The sequence below is a fragment of the Mastigoproctus giganteus genome, chromosome 1 (assembly GCF_048544385.1).
Source record: "Mastigoproctus giganteus isolate SK-2022 chromosome 1, ASM4854438v1, whole genome shotgun sequence".
Classification (NCBI taxonomy): domain Eukaryota; kingdom Metazoa; phylum Arthropoda; class Arachnida; order Uropygi; family Thelyphonidae; genus Mastigoproctus; species Mastigoproctus giganteus.
Window position 1 is genome coordinate 99,309,339 of NC_143575.1, and position 21,818 is coordinate 99,331,156.

Genomic DNA, 21,818 nt, shown 5'->3' on the forward strand with positions numbered 1-21,818 from the left:
GTTTGAAGAGCTTTAAGGAGCAATGTCTGCACAGGCTAATCTCGCACCCAGACTCCCAACCAAAAAAAAAAAAAAAAGCCTTGGTTGTTATTGTCATCTGTATTTTAGTAATAGCAGCACCCACTGACAAGCATGGACATTCTATTAAATGTTTAAAAAGGTTGCATGCTTGTTTAATATCTGTTTGGTTGTGAAATGGTTGCAATAACTCATATCAACTCCTTATATAATACATCTGTTGGCCCCGGGTGCCAAGCGTATTTCGAGGCCAAGCGATATTCTTGTGATATATAGAGAGCTCTTGTAAAGTGATTGAAGTTATTTCCTTTTAAGTTCCTACATTTCTATCAACAGCTTTTCTTTAAAACTAGTTCTATACTTGAAAACCACTAGTTAGAACACAGAAAGGAAACACACCTTTCTTTTTCCTATATTTCTTGTTCTATTAATCAACTAACACTTCAACCGCTTGGCCTCTGAGCGGCACTGCTCCTGCCTCCCCGTGGCTGGGAGGCAGGAGCAGTGCCTCCCAGCCACGGGGGGCACTGCTCCTGCGGGGAAAAGTTAGCCCTGGGGGAAAAGTTATCCCCCAGGGCTAAAAGGAGCAATGATGGATAAAAATGACTATCCACCTCTAGAGCCTTCAAACTCAAGGCTAGATAAACCAAACGAAGACCTGAATCAACCAAAAAGGCTCAGAAGGGAAGTGCAGTGCAATGAAATGCCAAACTTTCTGGTGATACACTCTCTCTCCAACCAACCTGTTGGAAAATTATCACCATTCATCATCCAAAGATTTCTGGAATCGATTGCTGGAACACCAAAAATGGTTAAATGACTGCAATCCGGAGACCTATTCATTGAAACAGCCAACTCCAAACATTCCGAGTGGCTGCTCAAAACAATGACATTCGGTGGCCTGCCAGTATCTATTACTCCACACAACACCTTAAATTCCTCGAAAGGCGTTATAACCGAATGGGACCTACTTACAATATCAGAAGAGGAATTAGTTCAAGAACTGAGTAATCAAAAAGTAACCAACGCCAAACGCATAATGACTAAAAAAGATTGAAATCTCGTCCCAACTAGGTCAATCATTTTAACCTTCAGTACCCCAGATTTGCCATCCTCAGTAAAAGCTGGCTATTTAAACTGCTGAATTCGGGCTTATATTCCTAATCCCATTCGTTGTTTTAAATGTCAAAAATATGGACATTCCCAACAAGCATGCAGAGGAGAAGCTATTTGACCTATTTGTGGTTCCAAGGAACATACACAAGCAGACTGTTCAGCATCAAGTCCCATTTGCCCCAACTGCAAAGAAAGTCACCCAGCATTTTCAAAATCCTGTGAAATGTGGAAAACAGGGAAAAAAAATTCAAAAAAATAAAATTGAACACAAAGTCACATACCCTGAGGCTCGCAGACAGGTTATGTTGACCATGCCCAGTCGTTCATATGCATCTCACACTCAAAGCTTTATTTCAACAGCAGTACAAACAGATGTATCAATACCCCCCAGCACATCTATGGCTAATTGGGTTAAAAATACATTATCTAATTTAGGAAAAGACACACATCAAACTAAAACCAGTGAATCGACCAACACTCCAATCAGCATCCCAACTGATACTCGGACACTCTCGCATGATAAAGAAAAATTAAAAATTACCAAAGACAACAAGAAACCTGAATCATCCACCAATAGTATGGAAGTAGACGTACACTCAGATCTTGAAGAACCCATACTAGAACTTTGTGCAAATGACACTATGGATACTGGGCGCCCCAGCTTCCCAAAAAAAGACCGGAAAAAGTGCTCAAACAAAAAAGTCTCATGAGTCATCCTCAACTAAACCTAAATGAACCACAGTATCTTACAATGGAATTGCAGAGGTTTTCGTTGCAACACTGATGATATTCAATACCTAATTAACCGATATTCTCCAGCTGCCTTCTGTCTACAGGAAACTTACCTGACCTCACAAATTTCTCCTTCGATAAAGAACTATTGCCTTTATCGAAGAGATCGAAATACCGCTAATGCTGCCCATGGTGGTGTAGCAATCCTAGTAAACTCGAAGATCCCAACTAGGCATATCACACTCCAAACTGAAATTGAATCTGTTGCTGTTTGCATAACTCTCCATAGTACAATAACACTTGTCTCAATCTACCTACCACCAAACCGTACTTACTCTTTAAAAGATCTTAAAAGACCTCTCTATACAGATACCTCCACCTCTCTGTATATTAGGGGACTTTAATGGGCACCACCCATTATGGGGCTCTCCTAAATTGGATAGACAGGGCCGATTAATTGAAAGCTTTTTAGAGGCACTAAATTTCAGTATACTCAATACTGGTGCACCGACACACATACAGCTCCCAGCAGGACACACTTCAGCAATAGATCTCTCGATTTGTTCACCAGTACTAGTCCCAACCATAGAGTGGTATGTATTAAATGATCCCATGGGCAGTGACCACTTCCCAATAGTATGCAACTTTCTGAAAGCAAAGACTCCTTCAATTCAACCCTGCAGAAAGTGGAAATTTGTCCGAGCAGACTGGGCAAAATTTCAATCATCAATTGACCTTGATGAGGAAAAAATCCACCGCCAACATATTGATGATGTGACAGATTACATCACGTCACATCTTCTAAATGTGGCTAAAAACACAATACCACTATCAAATCCCCCGGGCCGAAAGCATCATAATTACTGGTGGAATGACAAATGCACCACAGCAAAGAGATCAAAAAATAAAGCCTGGAATTTGTTTCGGCAATGTCCGAGCACAGTCGATCTCATTAATTACAAGAAATTAAGGGCAAAAGCACGCTTCATACAAAAGCAAGTAAAGAAAGAATCCTGGACCCGTTTTGCCTCCAGTTTTCACAGAAATACTGATTCCAAAATAATATGGAAAAAAATTAGACAGCTGTCTGGTAAGTTTCCTACCATACCTTCTCCAATCCTCTCTTGGAATGGGAAAGATCTCTCTAATCCAGTAGATATAGCTAATGCTTTGGGCAATACTTTTGCCGAAATCTCAGCAACAACAGCCTATCCTACCTCATTCCAAAGAATTAAAAGCACTGAAGAAAAACATGCTATTCATTTTAAAACTGCCCGTCTTCTCCCATATAACAAACCTCTGCAGTATTCTGAACTTTTACATGTCATTCAAATCGCCCGCAATGGTGCTGCCGGGCCAGATGGGATTTATTATGTCATGCTACAACATCTTGATGACAAAGCTCTGCGCTGCCTCCTGGTCTTTTACAATCGCATATTTTAAGAAAATGTTTTTCCAGCTACTTGGCATCACTCTACAGTTTTGGCATTCCTGAAACCTGGAAAAGATCCATCCAACCCCAATAGCTATAGACCCATATCTCTCTCAAGCTGCCTCAGCAAAATTCTTGAGAAAATTATCCACAGAAGACTCGTCTGGATCATTGAGTTGGAACAGCTAATGAGCCATAATCAATATGGCTTTCGTCAAAACAGGTCATGCTTAGATCTTATGGTCAAGGCTGAATTTGCCATCCGTAATGCTTTTGTCAAACATGAACATCTAGTAATGGTTTCAATAGACATAGAGAAGGCTTTTGATACCACCTGGTGGTATGGTATACTTAGTGATCTTTACCTTTTCGGACTACGAGGCAACCTTCCTATATTTATTCAGAACTTCTTACATACTAGATCATTTCAAGTTCGATACCAACATGCCCTTTCCACAACTTTCATCCAGGAAGGTGTTCCACAGGGATCAGTACTGAGTGCCACTCTTTTTGCTCTGAGAATAGATTCTATCACTAAGCAGCTTCCAAATACAGTTGACTTACCTTTATGCAAATGACCTTTCCATCTCCTGTCATTCTCAAAACATGAGGTCTATTGAAAGACAGCTTCAGATATCACTTAATAAAATTCAACAATGGGCGAGCCTCAACAGCTATCGGCTCTCGCAGCAGAAAACAGTTGCCATCCACTTCTGTTAGACAACGTAAACTTCATCCAGATCCTGAACTTCAAATTTCTAACATCCTTGTCCCAGTCACCAGCAAAATCAGATTTCTTGGATTAATCCTTGACAACAAGTTAAATTTCCTAGATCATATTAAAAGTGTACGGACTTCATGTCTAAAAAAGTTAAACATACTCAGAGCTTTATCTGCCCAAACGTGGGGTGCAGATTGTACCTCGCTTCTTCGTTTATACAGGGCATTAATCAGATCCCGTCTCGATTATGGTGCTCCAATCTATGATTCTGCCAGAAAGAGCGCATTATGCTGGCTTGATCCAATTCAGCACAGTGCTTTGAGAATTGCAATCGGTGCATTCAGAACGTCGCCAGCACATAGTCTCTACATTGATGCTCACGATCCCCCACTAACTTTACGCAGGAAAACACTGTTACTCAAATATGCTGTCAAGATACAAAGTTGTGCCTCTCATCCCGTTCAGTCATACCTTTTCAACCCACTGTTAGAAATCCTATACAGAAACAAACCTAGTATAGTAAAGCCAGCTGGTCTTCGCCTTCTTGAATTGGTGCAAGTTTGGAATATTTCCATCCATTCCGTAAAGCAGGTGGCAACTTATACTCAGCCACCATGGGCTCCTCCTCCTCTTCCAACCTGTGACACTTACCTCTGTCAGTGGAGAAAGAATACTTTGCAAGCATCAAATGTCAACCAAATTCATGCCGTTCACACTCAAAGATATACAGATTTCTCCCCAATTTATACAGATGGCTCTAAATCTAATTCAAATGTTGGAGCATCTGCAGTGTTTCCGAATACAACTGTATCAGTTTCCCTTCCATCAGAATTTAGTATATTTTCTGCTGAATTATATGCAATAAAACTTGCTTTAGAAAATCTCTGTTCTGACAGTTCCTTAAAATCGGTTATTTACACTGATTCCCTCAGCTCAGTCATGTTGTTATTTAATTCCTCAGACAAAGTTCACCCTGTTCTTGATGAAATCAGAAGCTTATTACTGCAAATTAAAGAACGAAACCAACTGGTCACTTTTTGATGGATTCCAGCCCATTCCAGTATTTTAGGCAATGAACTGGCCGATAAAGCTGCAAAAAATCCACCTACCTTTGATTTAACCAATATCCATGTTCCAGCATCAGATTATGCACTAACCATTCATGCTGCTTGCCTATCACAATGGACAGCACTGTGGCACTCTCAGACTAATAATAAACTCTTTCAGTTTAAACATGATCCGAAAATTTGGCGCTCCAGTATCCATACATCGCGACAAGAAGTAGTAGTCCTTTCAAGGGCAAGAATAGGACATACCCATCTGACCCACCTTCATTTACTCACAGGAGATGATCCACCACAATGTACACATTGTTCTAATAATTTGACTGTAAAACATTCTTATTGGCTGCCCCTATTATAAACAAGCCAGAACTTCATCCTTGATCTCAGTGGTTAATCTTCATAAACCAATAACTCTTGAAAATCTCATTGGTGATAAGGCAAATATTTCTGAATTTTTGGACTTTCTCGGGCAAACTGGGCTTTTCAATTATTTCTGATTTCAGATTTTCTTTTGATTTAGGGAAAACTCATGTTTTAATATAATAAGTGAATAGGCACATTATAGCCTTAGCAGCTTATGTGCTATTAAGCCTCAAGAACAACAACAATACATCTGTTGTCCCATCGTTTTAGTATATAAGGAGTTGATAATCATTTAGTAGAAAACTGAAATCACTTTTCAGGCAATTTTAGATGATAGAGTATAAAAAATATAAAATATATTCTCTTCTGAAATGCATTTACTGGAAATATCTAAATATAGTGACTGTTTCAAGAATTTCAATAGCTAATATCATCACTTTTCTGCTGATGTTTGTACATACTTATGAAGATTTTAAAGTTTATTAAAGCTTATGGTAAACTGAATCATGGCAAACAGAATATATAATTTCTTTTCTTTTTTTCTAGTTATCTTGGAGATGGCAGCTGAGATTCCACAAGGAAGGAAAATTAAGTGCATAACACTTATTGGATATGGTGGATATGATAAAATGGTTATTCAAGAGAAGCTATATCCCTCTTTAGAGACAGGAAAAGTGATAGTAGCAGTTAAAGCATGTGGATTAAATTTCTGTGACTCCATTGCTAGACAAGGCTTATATACATTTGAGGGATGCAGGCCACCTTTTACAATGGGAATAGAATGTTCAGGAATAATTGATAAAATAGGAAAGGGTGTTGAGGAATTTAAGGTAAGTTCCTATTATGAAAATTTAATAATATTTATTAGTATTAGTAATGACAAATGATGCAAGAAAGAAAGCTTACACATCATCAGCAAACAAAAAAAAAAAAAATCTCATTTCACCTATCAACCCCTCTAATAGTTTGTCTAGTTATGCTTTGACTTTATTAAAACTATCCACTTTCACAACAGATGGAAGTTTGTTACAGCAATCAATCACCCATTGGGTGAAAGCAAACTCACAAGTGCCTGATCTCCAGATGTTGAAATTTGCAAAACTGAAGCCTTTCTTGGTAAGAGCACCCCTTTGTTCCTCTCACCAGTCTGATTGCCCTGCTTTGTACACATTCCAGCAGCTCTACATCCTTCCTAAAATGACACCTCCAGACTTGTATGCAGTACTCAAGATGTGTTTGGACCATTGCCTTATAGAATGGGATAATCACCTCCTTATTCCTGCAGGCACAATTACTGTATATCGTTGACAAAACCCCATGAGCTGCCCTTGAAGCCTGTCTGCACTGTTCAGAGAACTTCATATTTGGTTATACAATTACCCCAGTTCCTTTTTATTTTCCTCCCTGAGTGTAGTACTGGGTTTAAAACAAGTTTTTTTTTTTTTTTTTCCTCTCTCTCTCTCTCTCTCTCTCTCTCTCTCTCTCCCCTCATGTTCTGCACTGGCTCTGGGACTTGTTCCTGGAGCTGGTGTAGCAATAGCACTTTCATGCTACCCTTTCTCTGTCAGTCCTGTGCAGGATGAAACCCTTTTTTTTATCTTGCACTTCCTCTTTAGCTGGCACCCCTGCTGCTGCCGTTTTCCTTTCTGCGGCCAGGTGCCGGATCTGTTTTTTTTTTTTGTGTACTGCCCTGTCCTGCAACTTCCCAGACCAGGCCAGCCTCATTCTCTCCCTCTCTTGTTCTGAGGGCGTTTTTTTTTTTTTTGTTCTCTTTCCTCCTCTCTCTCAGTCAGTCCTGGATTAGGACTTCTTTGGTCTGGGAAGGCCCCCCTCCTCTCATCCCCCTTCCCCCTCTTCCTCATTATCTGGAATTTAATTCCTCTGAGAAATTCTTTCTTTGGGGAGGAGGATGAGCTACTAGTCGGGGAGGAGGAAGCATCAATAGCTGGGGAGCCTTCCCGTGGCTAGGGACAAGAACCTGGAAGCAGTCTTCCAGGTGATTGCTGCTTCCAGATAGCCAAAAGGGCAAAACCTAACACCACACCACAGATCACAAATACAGTTTCTCTCTCAATTTCCTGTCATTCTTCAGCGCAGGATGAAAACCTCCTGTTTGAGTTGAAAAATTCCCATTTTTCTACACGCCATTAGAACAAAAATTCTACAAGCCATTAGAACAACACACAACAGTGTCATGGGGCCAATTGGAATATATTATGTGTTACAGCTTCCATGACAAACATTTACAACTGATGCTATTATTCTATCATTCTTTTCAAGTTTGATATCAAGACAGTCATCTGATATCATCTCTTTCTAGGACATTCTTGCAGAAAGAAGGAGTACCGCAAGGGTCTGTACTGAGTGCAACCCTTTTTTCCCTTAGAATTGATTCTATTACAAAAGAACTCCAAAATGCTGCTGAGGCTTACCTTCATGCTAATGATATCTCTCTCTTTCTTGCCATTCTCAGAACATGAGATCTGTTTAATGTCAGTTGCAGATATCCATGAATAAATTACAAAAGTGGGCAATGCTCAATGGCTATCATCTTTCACAACAGAAAACTGTTGTGATACACTTTTTCAATCAACAGCCAAATTGCATACAGATCTTGAAATTCCAATATCAAACTTTACCACTCCAATTGCCAACAACATCAATTTCTTGGGATTAATCCTTGACAGCAAGTTAAACTTCTTTAACATAGTGTCAGAAGTGAGCATATTAAATTTGTATGTACTACCTTTCTCAAAAAGCTGAACACATTAAGAGCTATCTGCCATGTCTTGGGGAACAGATCGTACCTGTTTGCTGTGTTTATGTAGAGCACTGATTAGATCCCTCTTTGGATTATGGTGCTTCGGTCTATGATTCTGTCTGAAGGAGTATACTACGCTGGCTTGATCCTATAAACACAATGCATTACAAATTGCTCTTGGTGCTTTCAAGACATCTCCAACTTATACTTTAAAAATGTTAAAATAAAAAGTATTAGTACCACTTTTTTTTTGATTTCCATAAATGACATTGATGAGGGTTTAGAGTGCATGATGTCTAAATTTGCAGATGATGTAAAGGTTGGTAGAGTAGTTAATGATCGCCGCCAAGCAGGGCTTCTTCAGAATGACCTAGATAGACTTCAGGGATGGCAGCTTTGCTTTAATCTAGCAAAGTGTAAGGTATTGCACCTGGGGAACAGTAACCCCAAAATAACTTATACAATTGGTGGAGTTGAACTAAAGCCGGTAATGGAGGAAAGGAACTTGGGTGTTATGATATAGTCAGACTTTTAAGTTCTCTGACCATTGTAGACAGGTTGCAAAGATGGTCCATGGTGTCCTGTCAATGATGTATCAAGCAATTGCTAGTAGAGATAAGGACATCATAATCACATTGTATAAGGCTATTGTTAGACCACACCTGGAATACTGTGTTCAGGTATGGAGATCGCACTTAAAGAGAGACATTGTGTTTCTTGAAAGGTTCTAGAGACGGGTAACTTGCCTGGCAAGATCGGAAAAAGGGCATCCATATGAGGAAAGATTTTTGAATATGTGGGTTGCAGAGCTTAAACTAGACACCTTAAAGGAGACTTGATTCAGGTGTTTAAGGCCCTGAAAGGCATTAGCATTAGTAGAGGCATATGATGCAAGAAAGCAAGCTTATGCAGCATCAGCCAAAAAAAAAAAAAAACACTTCCACTTCACCTCTCCGTACGTTCGAAATACCTGTCCAGCTGAGCTTTAAATTTATTTAGGCTATCAACTTCCACAACAAGGGATGGAATTCTGTTCCACCAACCAACTACCCGCTGGCTAAAGGCAAATTTCCGCACATCTATCCTACATCTGTCTTTCCTCAATCTGAATAATCATCTCTAAGGTGATTATTCTGAGCAAGGGGAAGAATCCCATCGGCATTGAGCATGCTCAAACCATTGAAGGCTTTATACACCTCTATCAGATCACCTCGCCGGTGCCTAGTCTCCAGACACTGTAATTTGCAAAACTAAAGCCTTTCTTCATAAGAGCAACCCTTTGTTTCATTCACTAATCTTGTTGCCCTTCTCTGTACTCGTTCCAGCAGCTCTACATCCTTCTTGAAATGAGGCCTCCAGACCTGTATACAGTACTCAAGGTGTGGCCTGACCATTGCCTTATACAAGGGGTTAATCACCTCCTTATCCCTGCTAGAAAAATTCCTGTATATCATTGACAAGACACCATGAGCTACTCTTGCAGCCTGCCTGCACTGCTCAGAGAACTTCATATTTGCCTGCACAATTACCCCCAGGTCTTTTTCATTCTCTACCACTGTCGGTGTAGTACCACAGAGTTGATACGTTGCTCTGGGGTTGCTGTTTCCCATATGTAGTACTTTACATTTGTCAATGTTAAACTTCATTTGCCACCTCTCAGCCCATCTGCTCAACCTTTCCAGATCCTGTTGCAGCAGCATAGTGTCAGAAGTGTCCTTAGCAACCCTGCCAACCTTTGTATCGTCTGTAAACTTGGACATTAAGCTAGATATACCATCATCAATATCATTTATAAATACAGAAAACAATAACGGACCCAACACTGAACCCCGAGGGACTCCACTAATTAAATTAGTCCACGACAAGCAGGTGTCCATTGATTACCGATCTCTGTCTTCTCCCCCTCAACCACCCCTTTATCCATAGCAGCAATTTGCCTCCAATGCCACACTGCTCTAATTTGTGCAGCAGTCTTCCATGTGCAACAGTATCAGAAGCCTTTCTAAGATCCAAATATATATCAAAATTATTCCCTGCATCCAGTTCTTTTGTGACTGCATCATAGTATCCAATCAAATTGGTCAGGCAAGACTTTCCCTTAACAAAACCATGCTGTGTCCGAGCTATAACTGAAGTCTTGTCTAGATGATCCTGCAGTGCTTCTTTAACCAGTGCCTCCATTCATTTTCCTAGAACAGAAGTTAAACTCATAGGTCTATAATTACTTGTGTCAGCCTTTGATCCTCCTTTGTGAATTGAGGCCTCATTTGCACATCTCCAGTCTATGGATACCTCCCCTGAGTCCAAGGAAGCTCTCATAATTATGGCCAAGGGTTTGCTTACTTCCTTTGCTGCCTCCTTTAATATAACTGGATAGATCCCATTCACCCCAGGTGCCTTTCTTGTGCTTATCTTCAACAATTTCTCCTCCACTTTATTCTCAGTTATTACAAGATTATCTAGCTTACTGCTAGAGTTTACTTCACATCTCGAATTCCCCTCGCTGAATAACTCCTGATGTGTGAATGTCGATGCAAAATATTCATTTAGTTTGTTAGCTACCTGAGCAGGATCATCAACAGTTGAACCATCGACATCAAGTGTACCAATCCAATTCATCCCCTTCCTTCTAGTTTACATAAGTAAAGAACTCTGCTGTTTTTCTTTGCATCCTTTGCTAATGTTTTCTCGTAATCTGCCTTTGCCTGCCTAACCTCCTTTGTAACTTGGTTACAGATCAACTTATATCTATCATAGGCTTCTGTGTCACATGTTAATTTTTATGTATCCCATGCATTTTTCTTCTCTGCCATATGTCTCATTAGTTCATCTGACATCCATTTAGGCCTAAACCTTGAACAATATTTTTTAGTTGGTATGTAAAGCCTAGTAGCTTCCAAGATAAGTTCTTTGAATGCTTCCCATTTTGAATTTGCTTTTGGTAACATCATCAGTTGGTACCACTGTATAGAATTTAAATACTGTCTCGGACCATCGTAGTCACTTTTACGAAAGCAAAAACCCTTCCCTTTACCCCTGATGGTAGTTATCTCTTTGAGTAAATCCTACTTCAGCACACTGTGATCACTGCCACCTAGTGGTTCCCTTAACTGCAGATTTTTAATTCATGAAGAATCACTACTGATAATCAAATCAAGAGTATTACTCCCTCTAGTTGCCTCCCGAACATGCTGATGTAGAAAACAATCATCCAATAAATCCACAAAAGCCTTGCTAGTGTGTGAGTGATCAACCCACAAGTTCCAGTCAATATCTGGGAAATTAAAATCCTCCATTATAAGACTCTCTGATTTACTGTCCCACTCTATTTCCTGTACAGTTTCTTATTATACTCATCAGTCATTAGGCATATAGCACACTCCTACTCTCAATTTTGATCTCCCAATGCTTATGTCACACAAACTGACTTGACACTGCACTGTCCAGCGATGCCGACTGGCTTCACTTCCTTGGATTTTGTGTTTCTTAACTAATAGCATAACCCCTCCTCCCTTCCTACCATGTCTAACCTTTCTGTAGACGTTGTACTCCACAAATTCCAGTTCTGCATTCCTTATATCTGTGTGACACCACGTCTCTAATATCCCAACAATATCTGCCTTTGATGTTTTGAGCAATACCTCAAATTCATCAAATTTATTTATCAAACTCCTAGCATTGGTGTACACACAAGTATACATGCACCTGTTCCTATTCTTAGCCACCCTAACACAACCCATGTGTTTACTTGTACAGCAATGACTCTCAACAGTCTCTGAAATATCCTGCATCTTGTTTTCCAGGCTGCTGCTCATTCCAATAGAAGCAGTTCAAGAATCACTTTCACCTCTGCCAGTGGCTACTGTTAATCTATTAGTCCTTGTATCCCCCCCAAGCTAGTGGTTTTCCAACCCACCTAACACTGCCTCGATAGCATCAGCAAATATTCTTGCACCCTTTCTATTTCAGTGTATCCTATCCCTGTAGAAGCAGTCTCTCTCCTTCTACAGGGATTAATTTCTTTCAGCCTGGTCTTACAAGTACAGACCAGGCTGAAAGAAATTCTACCCCTTGAGCCTTGCACAATCTTTCCAGGGCCGAATTGATCGACAAGGCTCCCATCATATACTCCTTCCTATTGTGTCTGGGCAGAATTGCAGACACTTTCAAATTCAACCCTAATTCATGCCTTTTTTTCAATAGTGACCTGTACTTGTTAAGTAATTCTGCCGGTCTCCTACTCTTAATATCATTAGTGCCAACGTGTACATCTAATCATCTTTTGTGCCCTTAAAAGATGATATCCGCTCTACAGCCGCATCAACCTTTGCCCCTGGTAGACATACCCTGGTCCTGTTCCACCTATCCTTTTTACAAAGCATGTTCCCCGTTTCCCTGACAATAGAGTCACCAACAACTACTAGTTCCTGTGGGACCAGCGCATTCTGCCTTGGGAGTTGCCGCTGTGTTCAGTGATGACCAATTGCAAGCTCTGGCATTGATATGGGCAGCTGAGAGCTTGATGGGCCCCCTCAATTTAGATCCTTCAAGTTCTCATATAGGCCCATACCAACGCTGAGTTGTTGCCTGATTTCGTTACACTCCTTGTATCGCGCGCACACACAAAGACATCCCCCATGGCAATATCATGTCCCGTACCCGATTGATCCACAAACATCATGCAAGCAGTGCATTTTAAAAGGCTGTGATTCAGAGGGCAACTGCCCCCCTCAGTTTTCCCCTGAGCCACAGCACTCCCATTAGCTTGAGCCCTTTGCTTTGCTGCTCTGGTCTGAGTCATGATTTAATTTCAATAAAATTTCAATTTCAGTACAAAATTATAACCCTAAACTTGTATCCCAACAGTTATTATGCTATATATATTTTTCAGTATCGAGTATCATCTACGAGTTCCATTTTTTATAACTTCCGTATTAATTAATTATGTTACATTTGCAATCTAATGTCAATAAAATTCTTTCAGTACAAAATTGTTAAAAGTACAATTTAATTGACAAAAAAGTTTAACAAAATTAATAGATTTTACTGATTAATTGACAATATTATATTATATACTGTACTATACTAAGCTTATGCTATCTAATTCGGGATATAACGTTGTGTCATATAACAATGGCGGCAAGTTAAGAACGGTAAATCTACGGACACTTAAGTATTAATTAACTTCCAAATCTCGCTGTCTCAATTCAGAATAAATTAAGGATCCTGACTAGGTCTATAAGCTACTTATAGAAAATAATTTGATGTAACAATTGGCCAATAAAGTGGCTAAATATGGTTAAAAAACTTCTCGTTCAGTGGAGCTGTAACTTGCAACATGTGGATTTGATACCCTTACCGATATTTTATGCAATTACAAAGCCGAGTAAAGAATAAATACATCAGATTAATCAGAAAATCACAAAATAATGCTATACTACTAAATTTAAATCAAAAGTTTTAGAAAAACAATTTCAAATCAATAAATAATAAAATCCACTTAGCGGCTTTGAACACCTGTCTCCCGCTAGACTCGTCAGCATATGCAAAATGAATGAGGATGAAATTTTCATTGTTATAAATGTTTCTAGAACAAAGGGACCATAATTTCAAGTAACGGGGAGATGTTTAGACTGGATTGCAGGAAATTTTATTTTAGCCAGCAAGTTATAAATTACTGGAATAAGTTGCCTACATGGGTGGTAGAGGCTGACAGTTTGGGCGAAATTCAAAGGTCAGCTGGATAATTATCTATGGGAGGAGGGAAATACTTAAGTTATCCATTTCCTTTTCTCTTATTTATTAATTATTATTATTATTTTTAAATGTTTTTTCCTATTATTATTATTTTATTCTTATTTTATTTTATTATTTTTTTTAATTTATTATTATTGTTAGGTTTTTTTTCCATTATATTTTATTATTATTATTATTTATTTTTATTTTTTTTTTTCAGCTGGTGCATACCCTTCCTTGCATCATGTGGCCATTTTTCCCATATTTCTTTTTATTATTTTATCTTTAAATTTTCTTAATATACATAGACTTTTCTAACATTTCTCTTGATAAAATCAAATAGTTTAAATTTTTTTTTACATTAAATGTTGGGAGCATTCATAGGCTATCTCTGATCATGCCAATATACCTCTTCTTTGTCTCTCTCAGAATATTACCCATGTTGTTTATTGGTTTGTACCACATCAAGTCTGTATTTGTTAAATATTTTCATAGAGAATATGTAACAAATATGCAACAAGGTCCCTGTCAGAAAATGTATTATTCATCCAGATACTATCATTGAAACAGAGACCCAGAACTCACTCTTTTAGAGAAGTTTGTGTTTGATTGTCATCAATGACTGGAGAAATTTTAAAAGAAATCCTCATTTGAAGCTATAGTTAGCTGATCTCGGGAGGAGGGAGTGGGGCCCCTCTTTCTGTATGGTGTTTCAATCTCACAACATGCAAATTGGGCTTGCTTTGAACACACACACTTGTACAGACATAATACTCATGATGCAATATGGTGATGCACTTAAAACCCTACTACAGCAACAACTGAAACCCAGAACTGAAGACATATCAGGTAAAATATATATATTAATACCTTGATAATAAATACCACTAGTGGAAAAACCCATAGGGAAAATTTCATCCTTCTTCGTCTGAGAGGGGTTGGAATGGTTGGCAGACCCCCCCCAAACTGGTCACACAGCTTCATTCTAGTGACATCCTTGTAGACTAAATGTTATGACAAATATTCAGAACAAAGCCTCAAACCCACACTAAATTCATCCTAAGGCACAGTCTCAGAATGAAATCTTAAAGGGGTTGAAGAGAAAATCTCTTCTGAACTGAATATTTTAGGAGTGACAGCAGCAAAATGAATATTTATGCATAGTGATGGTAATCTAGACCCAAAAACTTTGACAATGCCTTCTAATTCAGTCACAGCTGAATATCTTCATTGCTCACAAACACCAAATCCTCTAAAATTGCTTTAAGTGCCAACAAAACGTGGCCTTTGCACATGGCTGTTGTGGTGCAAAGACTATGAAGTTAATGGCTGTTTGGCACCAAAACTGTTAATTGCCAAAGAGAGTGCCCTCATGCTTTCAAGCATGCCAGCAGTGAAAAAAAAGAAATATAAATACAAGGTGTGGTCAAGTTTTAAGGTATCAACATAGAATTTAAATTATAATCAAAGTATATTATTTTGACTGCTTTAAAATGGGTTGGAAGATAGTTTAGAATGCTTTCAAAAGACGACAGCAGGACAAAACACATCACAATGATTGCAACATCCAAACAGCATAGTATGTTTGTAATACTTAAAATAGCAGTCTTCAGTCATTAAGAACAATGCATAATTATCCAGTATTTGAATTTAACAGGAAAAACTCCTATTAGAATTCATCAGAAAATGTTAGAAGTTTGACCTAACAGCATTATGAGTGTGAAAGTTTTTTGTGAAGCTCATCTACCAAGACCTTCAGCCAAAGAGTCTTGGTAGATGAGCATCATGATGAGATGGTAAATGCCTACTTTGCACCTAGTGACTTTTGGCAGATTCATAGGTGGGAATCAAGAGCATTGTTTATTTATTATACCTATGATATGTATTACTAGATCACAATAAATTATAATTTATTGTATTAATTTATAATTACATTATAATTTATATTAAATTAATGTATAATTTAATAATTATTAAATTCTGTGATTAAAAGACACATTATGCTATGATAAAATTAGTTTGATTAATTAGCATATTGTAAAGATTTTTGAAAACTGACATAGCCATCAGTAGCACAGCATTGTTTTGCTCACCAGCCTATCGATATACAGGTGGGCCTCGATTAACGCGATTAATTCGTCCCGCGAGCGCATCGCGCAAAACGGAAACGCATTAATCGAATATCATAACCAATAGGAAAAATTATAATTGGTCCTTGACCTTGTGGAATGGCCATAAAGAATTTTAAAAATACCTTTTAAATAACTTTTTAACTGTATATAATGTAAAAGATAATGAAAATAATTATGGAATTAAATGTTTATTGCATAAAACAGCGGTTCTTAAACTGTGCGCCGCGGAATATTTTAAATTTTCGAGGGAAATACAGCGATACTCAACATCTGTTGGACACTGCGCGAGCTACTAGGTCAAGGTAGTTCACAATTTCAGCACTTCTTATTAAGTTGTTTGGACCTAACTACTAAACGAAACTGTTAGGTATTTCTTTTGGTCTGGGTGTGCCTTGAAAAAATTACTGAGACATTAAAGGCACCGTGAACCGAAAACTTTGGGAACCTCTGACATAAAATACACAATGAAGAAATTACTGTTGCGGAAATATTTGAACAGTGTTGACTTTCTCTTTTCATCAATCAATTTCTGATAGCCGACAACAATCTTCTCTGGGCCCTGGCGAAATAAATATTGCAGAGAACATCAAACCTTTTGTTTGAGGTTCTATATGATACGAAAGATTTCATCTAATTCTTTTACCGTTATCTCCTTCACGGTAACATTTTCATCTGGCTCATTTAAAAATTTGAATTTTTGAATGCAAGTCTGCATTGACTTTCATTTAAAAATTTGAATTTTTGAATGCAAGTCTGCATTGACTTTATTAGCAGGAGACAAACACGTCTTCTTCCGATGGTTGATGGAACACACCGAGGCGAGCAGCAGGCAAACGTTTGTTTATTTACTGTACGACTCACGGTAAGCTTAACGCACGATTCAAGTCTTTTTCAACTATCGCATAAAAAAAAAAAAAAAAGATCGCGTTAACTGGAAATTTGCATTGTGTAAAGTGAAAAGTGGTATCATTTTTCAAATAGCGTTAACTGAATATCGCGTTAATCGAACTCGCGTTATGCGAGGCCTAGCTGTACACTTAAACATCCAACAGAGATCACGACCACAAACCTACTGGCTGCCCGGTTCCAACTGCAACTTTCTCTAAACAAGAAAACATCTTTTTTGATGTGCAATTGATGTATGACAGGGTAGCTATACCGGCCCTCTTACTCATACTAAAAACCTGATTCAGAATCTCTGACAGTGTTCCCCAAAGGGGAACACTTTTTTATATGAAGATAACATGTGGTCTCATGGGCTAGCTGACAGGAGGCAGTGTGAATTATCAATTCCACAGTTATTACCTAATATATCCAAAAATGTTTCACTCCGTTTTCCTTCTGTATAGAATATTGCACCCAATATTGAATGCCTAATATCGAGCATTGTGATGAATGAATAGGATCTCAGGTGACTCTCTTAATCTCCAAATCAATACTCCATATAAAACTGGCATCACCTCCCGAAGGCATCATGTAGTTTCTGGATATCCAGCATAGCTGGGCTGTTCAGTTGGTTGCACGCTCACCCCACCTAGGCTGTTCACTGGCTTCATGGACATAATATCAGGTCCCAGAATTACAAGGGAAACCAAGCCCAAACTGTGACTCCCACTATGCTTGTTCATTAGGAATCTAGACAGTCTTAACTGATTATATTCATAAACTAATAACTTGAAAGTGATGTTTTTGGTTCCTCTTTGGGAAAACTGTCATCAGGCTTTTACATTTAATAATAACAGATCTCATAGCCCAGCCTTCTTTATAACTAACCTCAAAATGTTCACCTGACTTTCTTTGTTCAAATGACATGACCCACCCAGAAGTTGACCTTTCTTATTCCTGAGCTGGAACAAATAAAATTGGCTGAGATCAGTTAGTTGTTAAGGCCTAATAATAGTTCCTCAAAGAGGAATCAGAAATACAGTATTGCCTGAAATTTAGTTTTAAGTGTATTGTGATACCTTTTTTAAATTTAAATTCTCTGGGATTTTTTAACACAAGTATGGTAGGAAGTGTTTTTTGTTTCATAAATATATTAGTGCAGTATATTTCATGTTATGTCTTTCATACAATACATAAAATTGTATTTTATTATCTTTATTTACTTCTCTATACATGTTTCTCTAATTCTTTAATTTCCTGAAGGTTGGAGATCGAGTTATGTGCTGGAGTTTCATGTATGGAATGTGGACTGAATTTGTATCAATCTCTGCCAAACAGTGCCATAAAATCCCAGATAATATGCCATTTGAAGAAGCAGCAGCTCTTCCCATCAATTACTTAACTGCCTACTTTTCATTATTGGACTTTGGGTATTTGCGACCTGGTCAGAGTATCCTGATTCACTCAGCCGCAGGTTAGTCTGAATTCTGAAGGTGTTTTGAAAGCAGTTTGATAAAATGAAACGTTACAAATTCAGTGAGCACTTTCAATTATTATAAATACTCTGACCATGAAGTAGAAATTATATCAAAAAATGTATGCCATAATGTTTAACTTTTTGGAATGCAAATGAGGGGACGGTATCACAGTCGTGCATATGTTATAGCCACTTTTCACATAGAAATAACAGCCCTAGCCCACAGGGATCCCAAGTAACACTCATATTTTTACTTGCTGCCATGGTGGAGATAAACATCACAACTGAAATAGCAGTTTTTTTTACACTTAGCTTAACACTATTATTTCATAAATTCTACAGTTAATTCATAATTACTGATACAAAAACACATCAAAACCATATGCCTGAACAGTACACCATTATTTGTCAATGCTGAGAGAGCAGTTTTTTCCATTTTCAAATGCTTGGTTTCATCTCCAATAACACATTTCTCACGACCTTGAGAGACTAATTCTTCTTGTAATAAGAATCTTTTGGACTGGGTTTCTCATGGAGACTCTAAACAAATAAGAGAAACTATTTTTTGTTTAGCATTAGCATTAGCATTAGCAGAGGCATACAATGCAAGAAAGCAAGCTTATTCAGCATCAGCCAAAAAAAACAAAAAAAAAAAAAAACCACTCCCATTTCACCCCTCCGTTCGTTCGAAATACCTGTCCAGTTGAGCTTTAAATTTGTTTAGGCTATCAACTTCAACAACCAGTGATGGAAGTCGGTTCCACCAACCAACCACCCGCTGGCCAAAGGCAAATTTCCGCACATCTATCCGACATCCGTCCTTCCTCAATTTGAATTTATGCCCTCTGAGGTGATTATTCCGAGAAAGATGAAGAATCCCATTGGCATTGAGCATGCTCAAACCATTCAAAGCCTTATACACCTCTATCAGATCACCTCGCCGGTGCCTAGTCTCCAGACTCTGTAATTTGCAAAACTTAAGCCTTTCTTCGTAAGAGCAACCCTTTGTTCCATTTACTAATCTTGTTGCCCTTCTCTGTACCCGTTCCAGCAGCTCTACATCCTTCTTGAAATGAGGCCTCCAGACCTGTATACAGTACTCAAGATGTGGCCTTACCATTGCCTTATAATATGATACAAGTGCAGCCAACAAAAGGCTGTAGCTATAGCTATGAATTATGAAGTTGATATTTCATTTTTATAAAGCCTATGGTATTAACTGCCATTTCCATCTGTTCTATAGCACTTTTTTGATGTTGGTTTTGTGGTTTCCTCACTATCTTAGGCCGTGTTGCATCAGTGTATTATACTATACAAGTGTATGTTTACAGAACCAAAAACAAAATAAAAGAAATGCATAGTCAAATTTGTAGACTTACAGAGTGACTGTATTTCTTGATTTGAATCTAAAAAAATATTGAATAAAATGTGGAGTCAATACATGGAATACACAAGAGCTAATCTGGGAGGGGAGAGACATAAATAAAGCATTTGAAAATAAGAGGTATTTTCAGATGTTTTATTTTCCTATAGTGTTATCCCTCTCCTTTGAAGGCCAGATTCATCCATAGGGATACCAAATGGTTTCCAAGGGTACAACAAATTGTTTTATGCCTGCTCAGTATGATTGCTGTAAGTACGTTTCAAGAAGAGTTCATAGCTGAGATAAGTATACAGGTTAGTGGTAATGATGGGAGCAATCAACTGAAACAGATTGTTTAAAACTCATTCTATTGTACTTAAAAATAATTGCACAGTTATTCAGTTGGCTAAGAATGAATAGAATGCACCAAGAAATGCTGCTTTAATCATGGATTTATTCAAACATTTCAGAAACAACCAAATAGTTGGATAATTTTAATTCAATTCATTCATGCTTCATTACTTGGTGTCTAGAGAGTCAGATGTATACTAGTTATTTACTTAATACTTAGATGAACATGCACCATGAGCTTTCCTTCAATGATTTCATTTGTTCACTAGATAGAATAATTCATTTAGACAAGTTACTTGTCATTTCACTCAGACAGGTTGGACACTGAATATCTTTGACATTCAGCGACTCATATCAATGATTCAGTTAAAACTCCTCACTTACTGGCCACGTATTTCGAAGTGACTTGACTGCAGTGACTTTATCTTGAGTCACATTTCTGTAATGATTTTATCGACTTAACTCAACCAAAATGTAGAGAATGACTAAATAATTATGAATAAATTCAAATTCTGAATTCTTCTACTTAATTCAGAATAATTTCAAATTCTTATTACTTATGTAATAAGAATTTGAAATTTTCTTAACACACACTACTTGGAAATAGTGACACATTAGGTTATATGATGTAGGGATGACTACAAAACTACTTATTAGGCTGAGAATTTGAGTATCATTTTATACATATAAACCTAGGTATAAATATTAAGTTTTTATTATATGCAGACATTACCAAAGTTCTGGCTAATATTGTATCCACAAAAATGTTTATGATTTTAGGTATTAATGCACCTTGGTTGTTATGCCTAATATTTGTATTGAATAGAATAATTTTTGATTAACAAGGTTTGTGCAAAAACTTTACTTTACAGGTGGTGTGGGATGTGCTGCTACTCAGCTGGCAAAGACTGTTGAAAATGTAACAATATTTGGTACATCATCTGCTGTTAAACATGCTGCCATAAAAGAAAACGGAGTTGAGTATCCTGTTGATTATATAAATTCAGACTTTGTCTCTGAAGTCCTCAAAATATCATCTGAAGGTATGCTGTATAATAAATAAAATAAGTATAAATATATAATGAAAAAATTTCAACATGGGATACAGTAACTACTTAAATCCATTATCTTGGTTAATTTTTCTGAATTGTATTTCTCAGTACATAATTATATTTCTCAGGTTTTGAGATAACCCTGTATTCTTCAGGAAGAATACAGGGTTATCTCAAAATTAATACAAGTTGTATATCTTATGAAAAGCTGAAAGACATCATGAATACGCTTGTAGCTTCAGTTGGAGGTTATATCTCTAGTGAAAAGCTGCCAAATGTTTCGGTGGCCAGGAAATCACTTTGACTTAATAGAGCATTTTCTACCATGACTGACAGTTTTCCTTATTTTCTGTGCTAGTTATAAATCTCTCTTTTAAGTAGCTCTACTTTTTTAAAAATAGTAAGAAGAAAAACGAAAGCACTTTTTGTGCTTTCATTTTAATTAGTTCTATTAACCATACTAATCCCTATACTTGTCCACCAAGCAGTACTACTCCTGCCTCAATGTAGCAGGCCAGTAATCTAGGTGGAAAAATCCCCCAGTGCCAAAAAACCCAAAATGGGTGATGAACCATATCCACACTACTGGGGCCTTCAGGCTTGAAAACTATAAAC

The 21,818-nt window shown here is 37.8% G+C and overlaps 1 protein-coding gene across 2 annotated transcripts in view; it reads left to right on the top strand.

The window, feature by feature from the left end:
• The window catches only part of LOC150091035 (NADPH-dependent quinone oxidoreductase VAT1-like), a 77,861-nt gene that overhangs the window by 24,718 nt on the left and 31,325 nt on the right, over positions 1-21,818 (top strand). For both annotated transcript variants that reach the window (XM_090381351.1, XM_090381359.1), the window contains exons 2-4: positions 5,993-6,276; positions 18,224-18,434; positions 21,024-21,194. In XM_090381351.1, the coding sequence (XP_090237477.1) occupies positions 5,993-6,276; positions 18,224-18,434; positions 21,024-21,194 (666 nt within the window). The remainder of the gene's footprint in view (positions 1-5,992; positions 6,277-18,223; positions 18,435-21,023; positions 21,195-21,818) is intronic.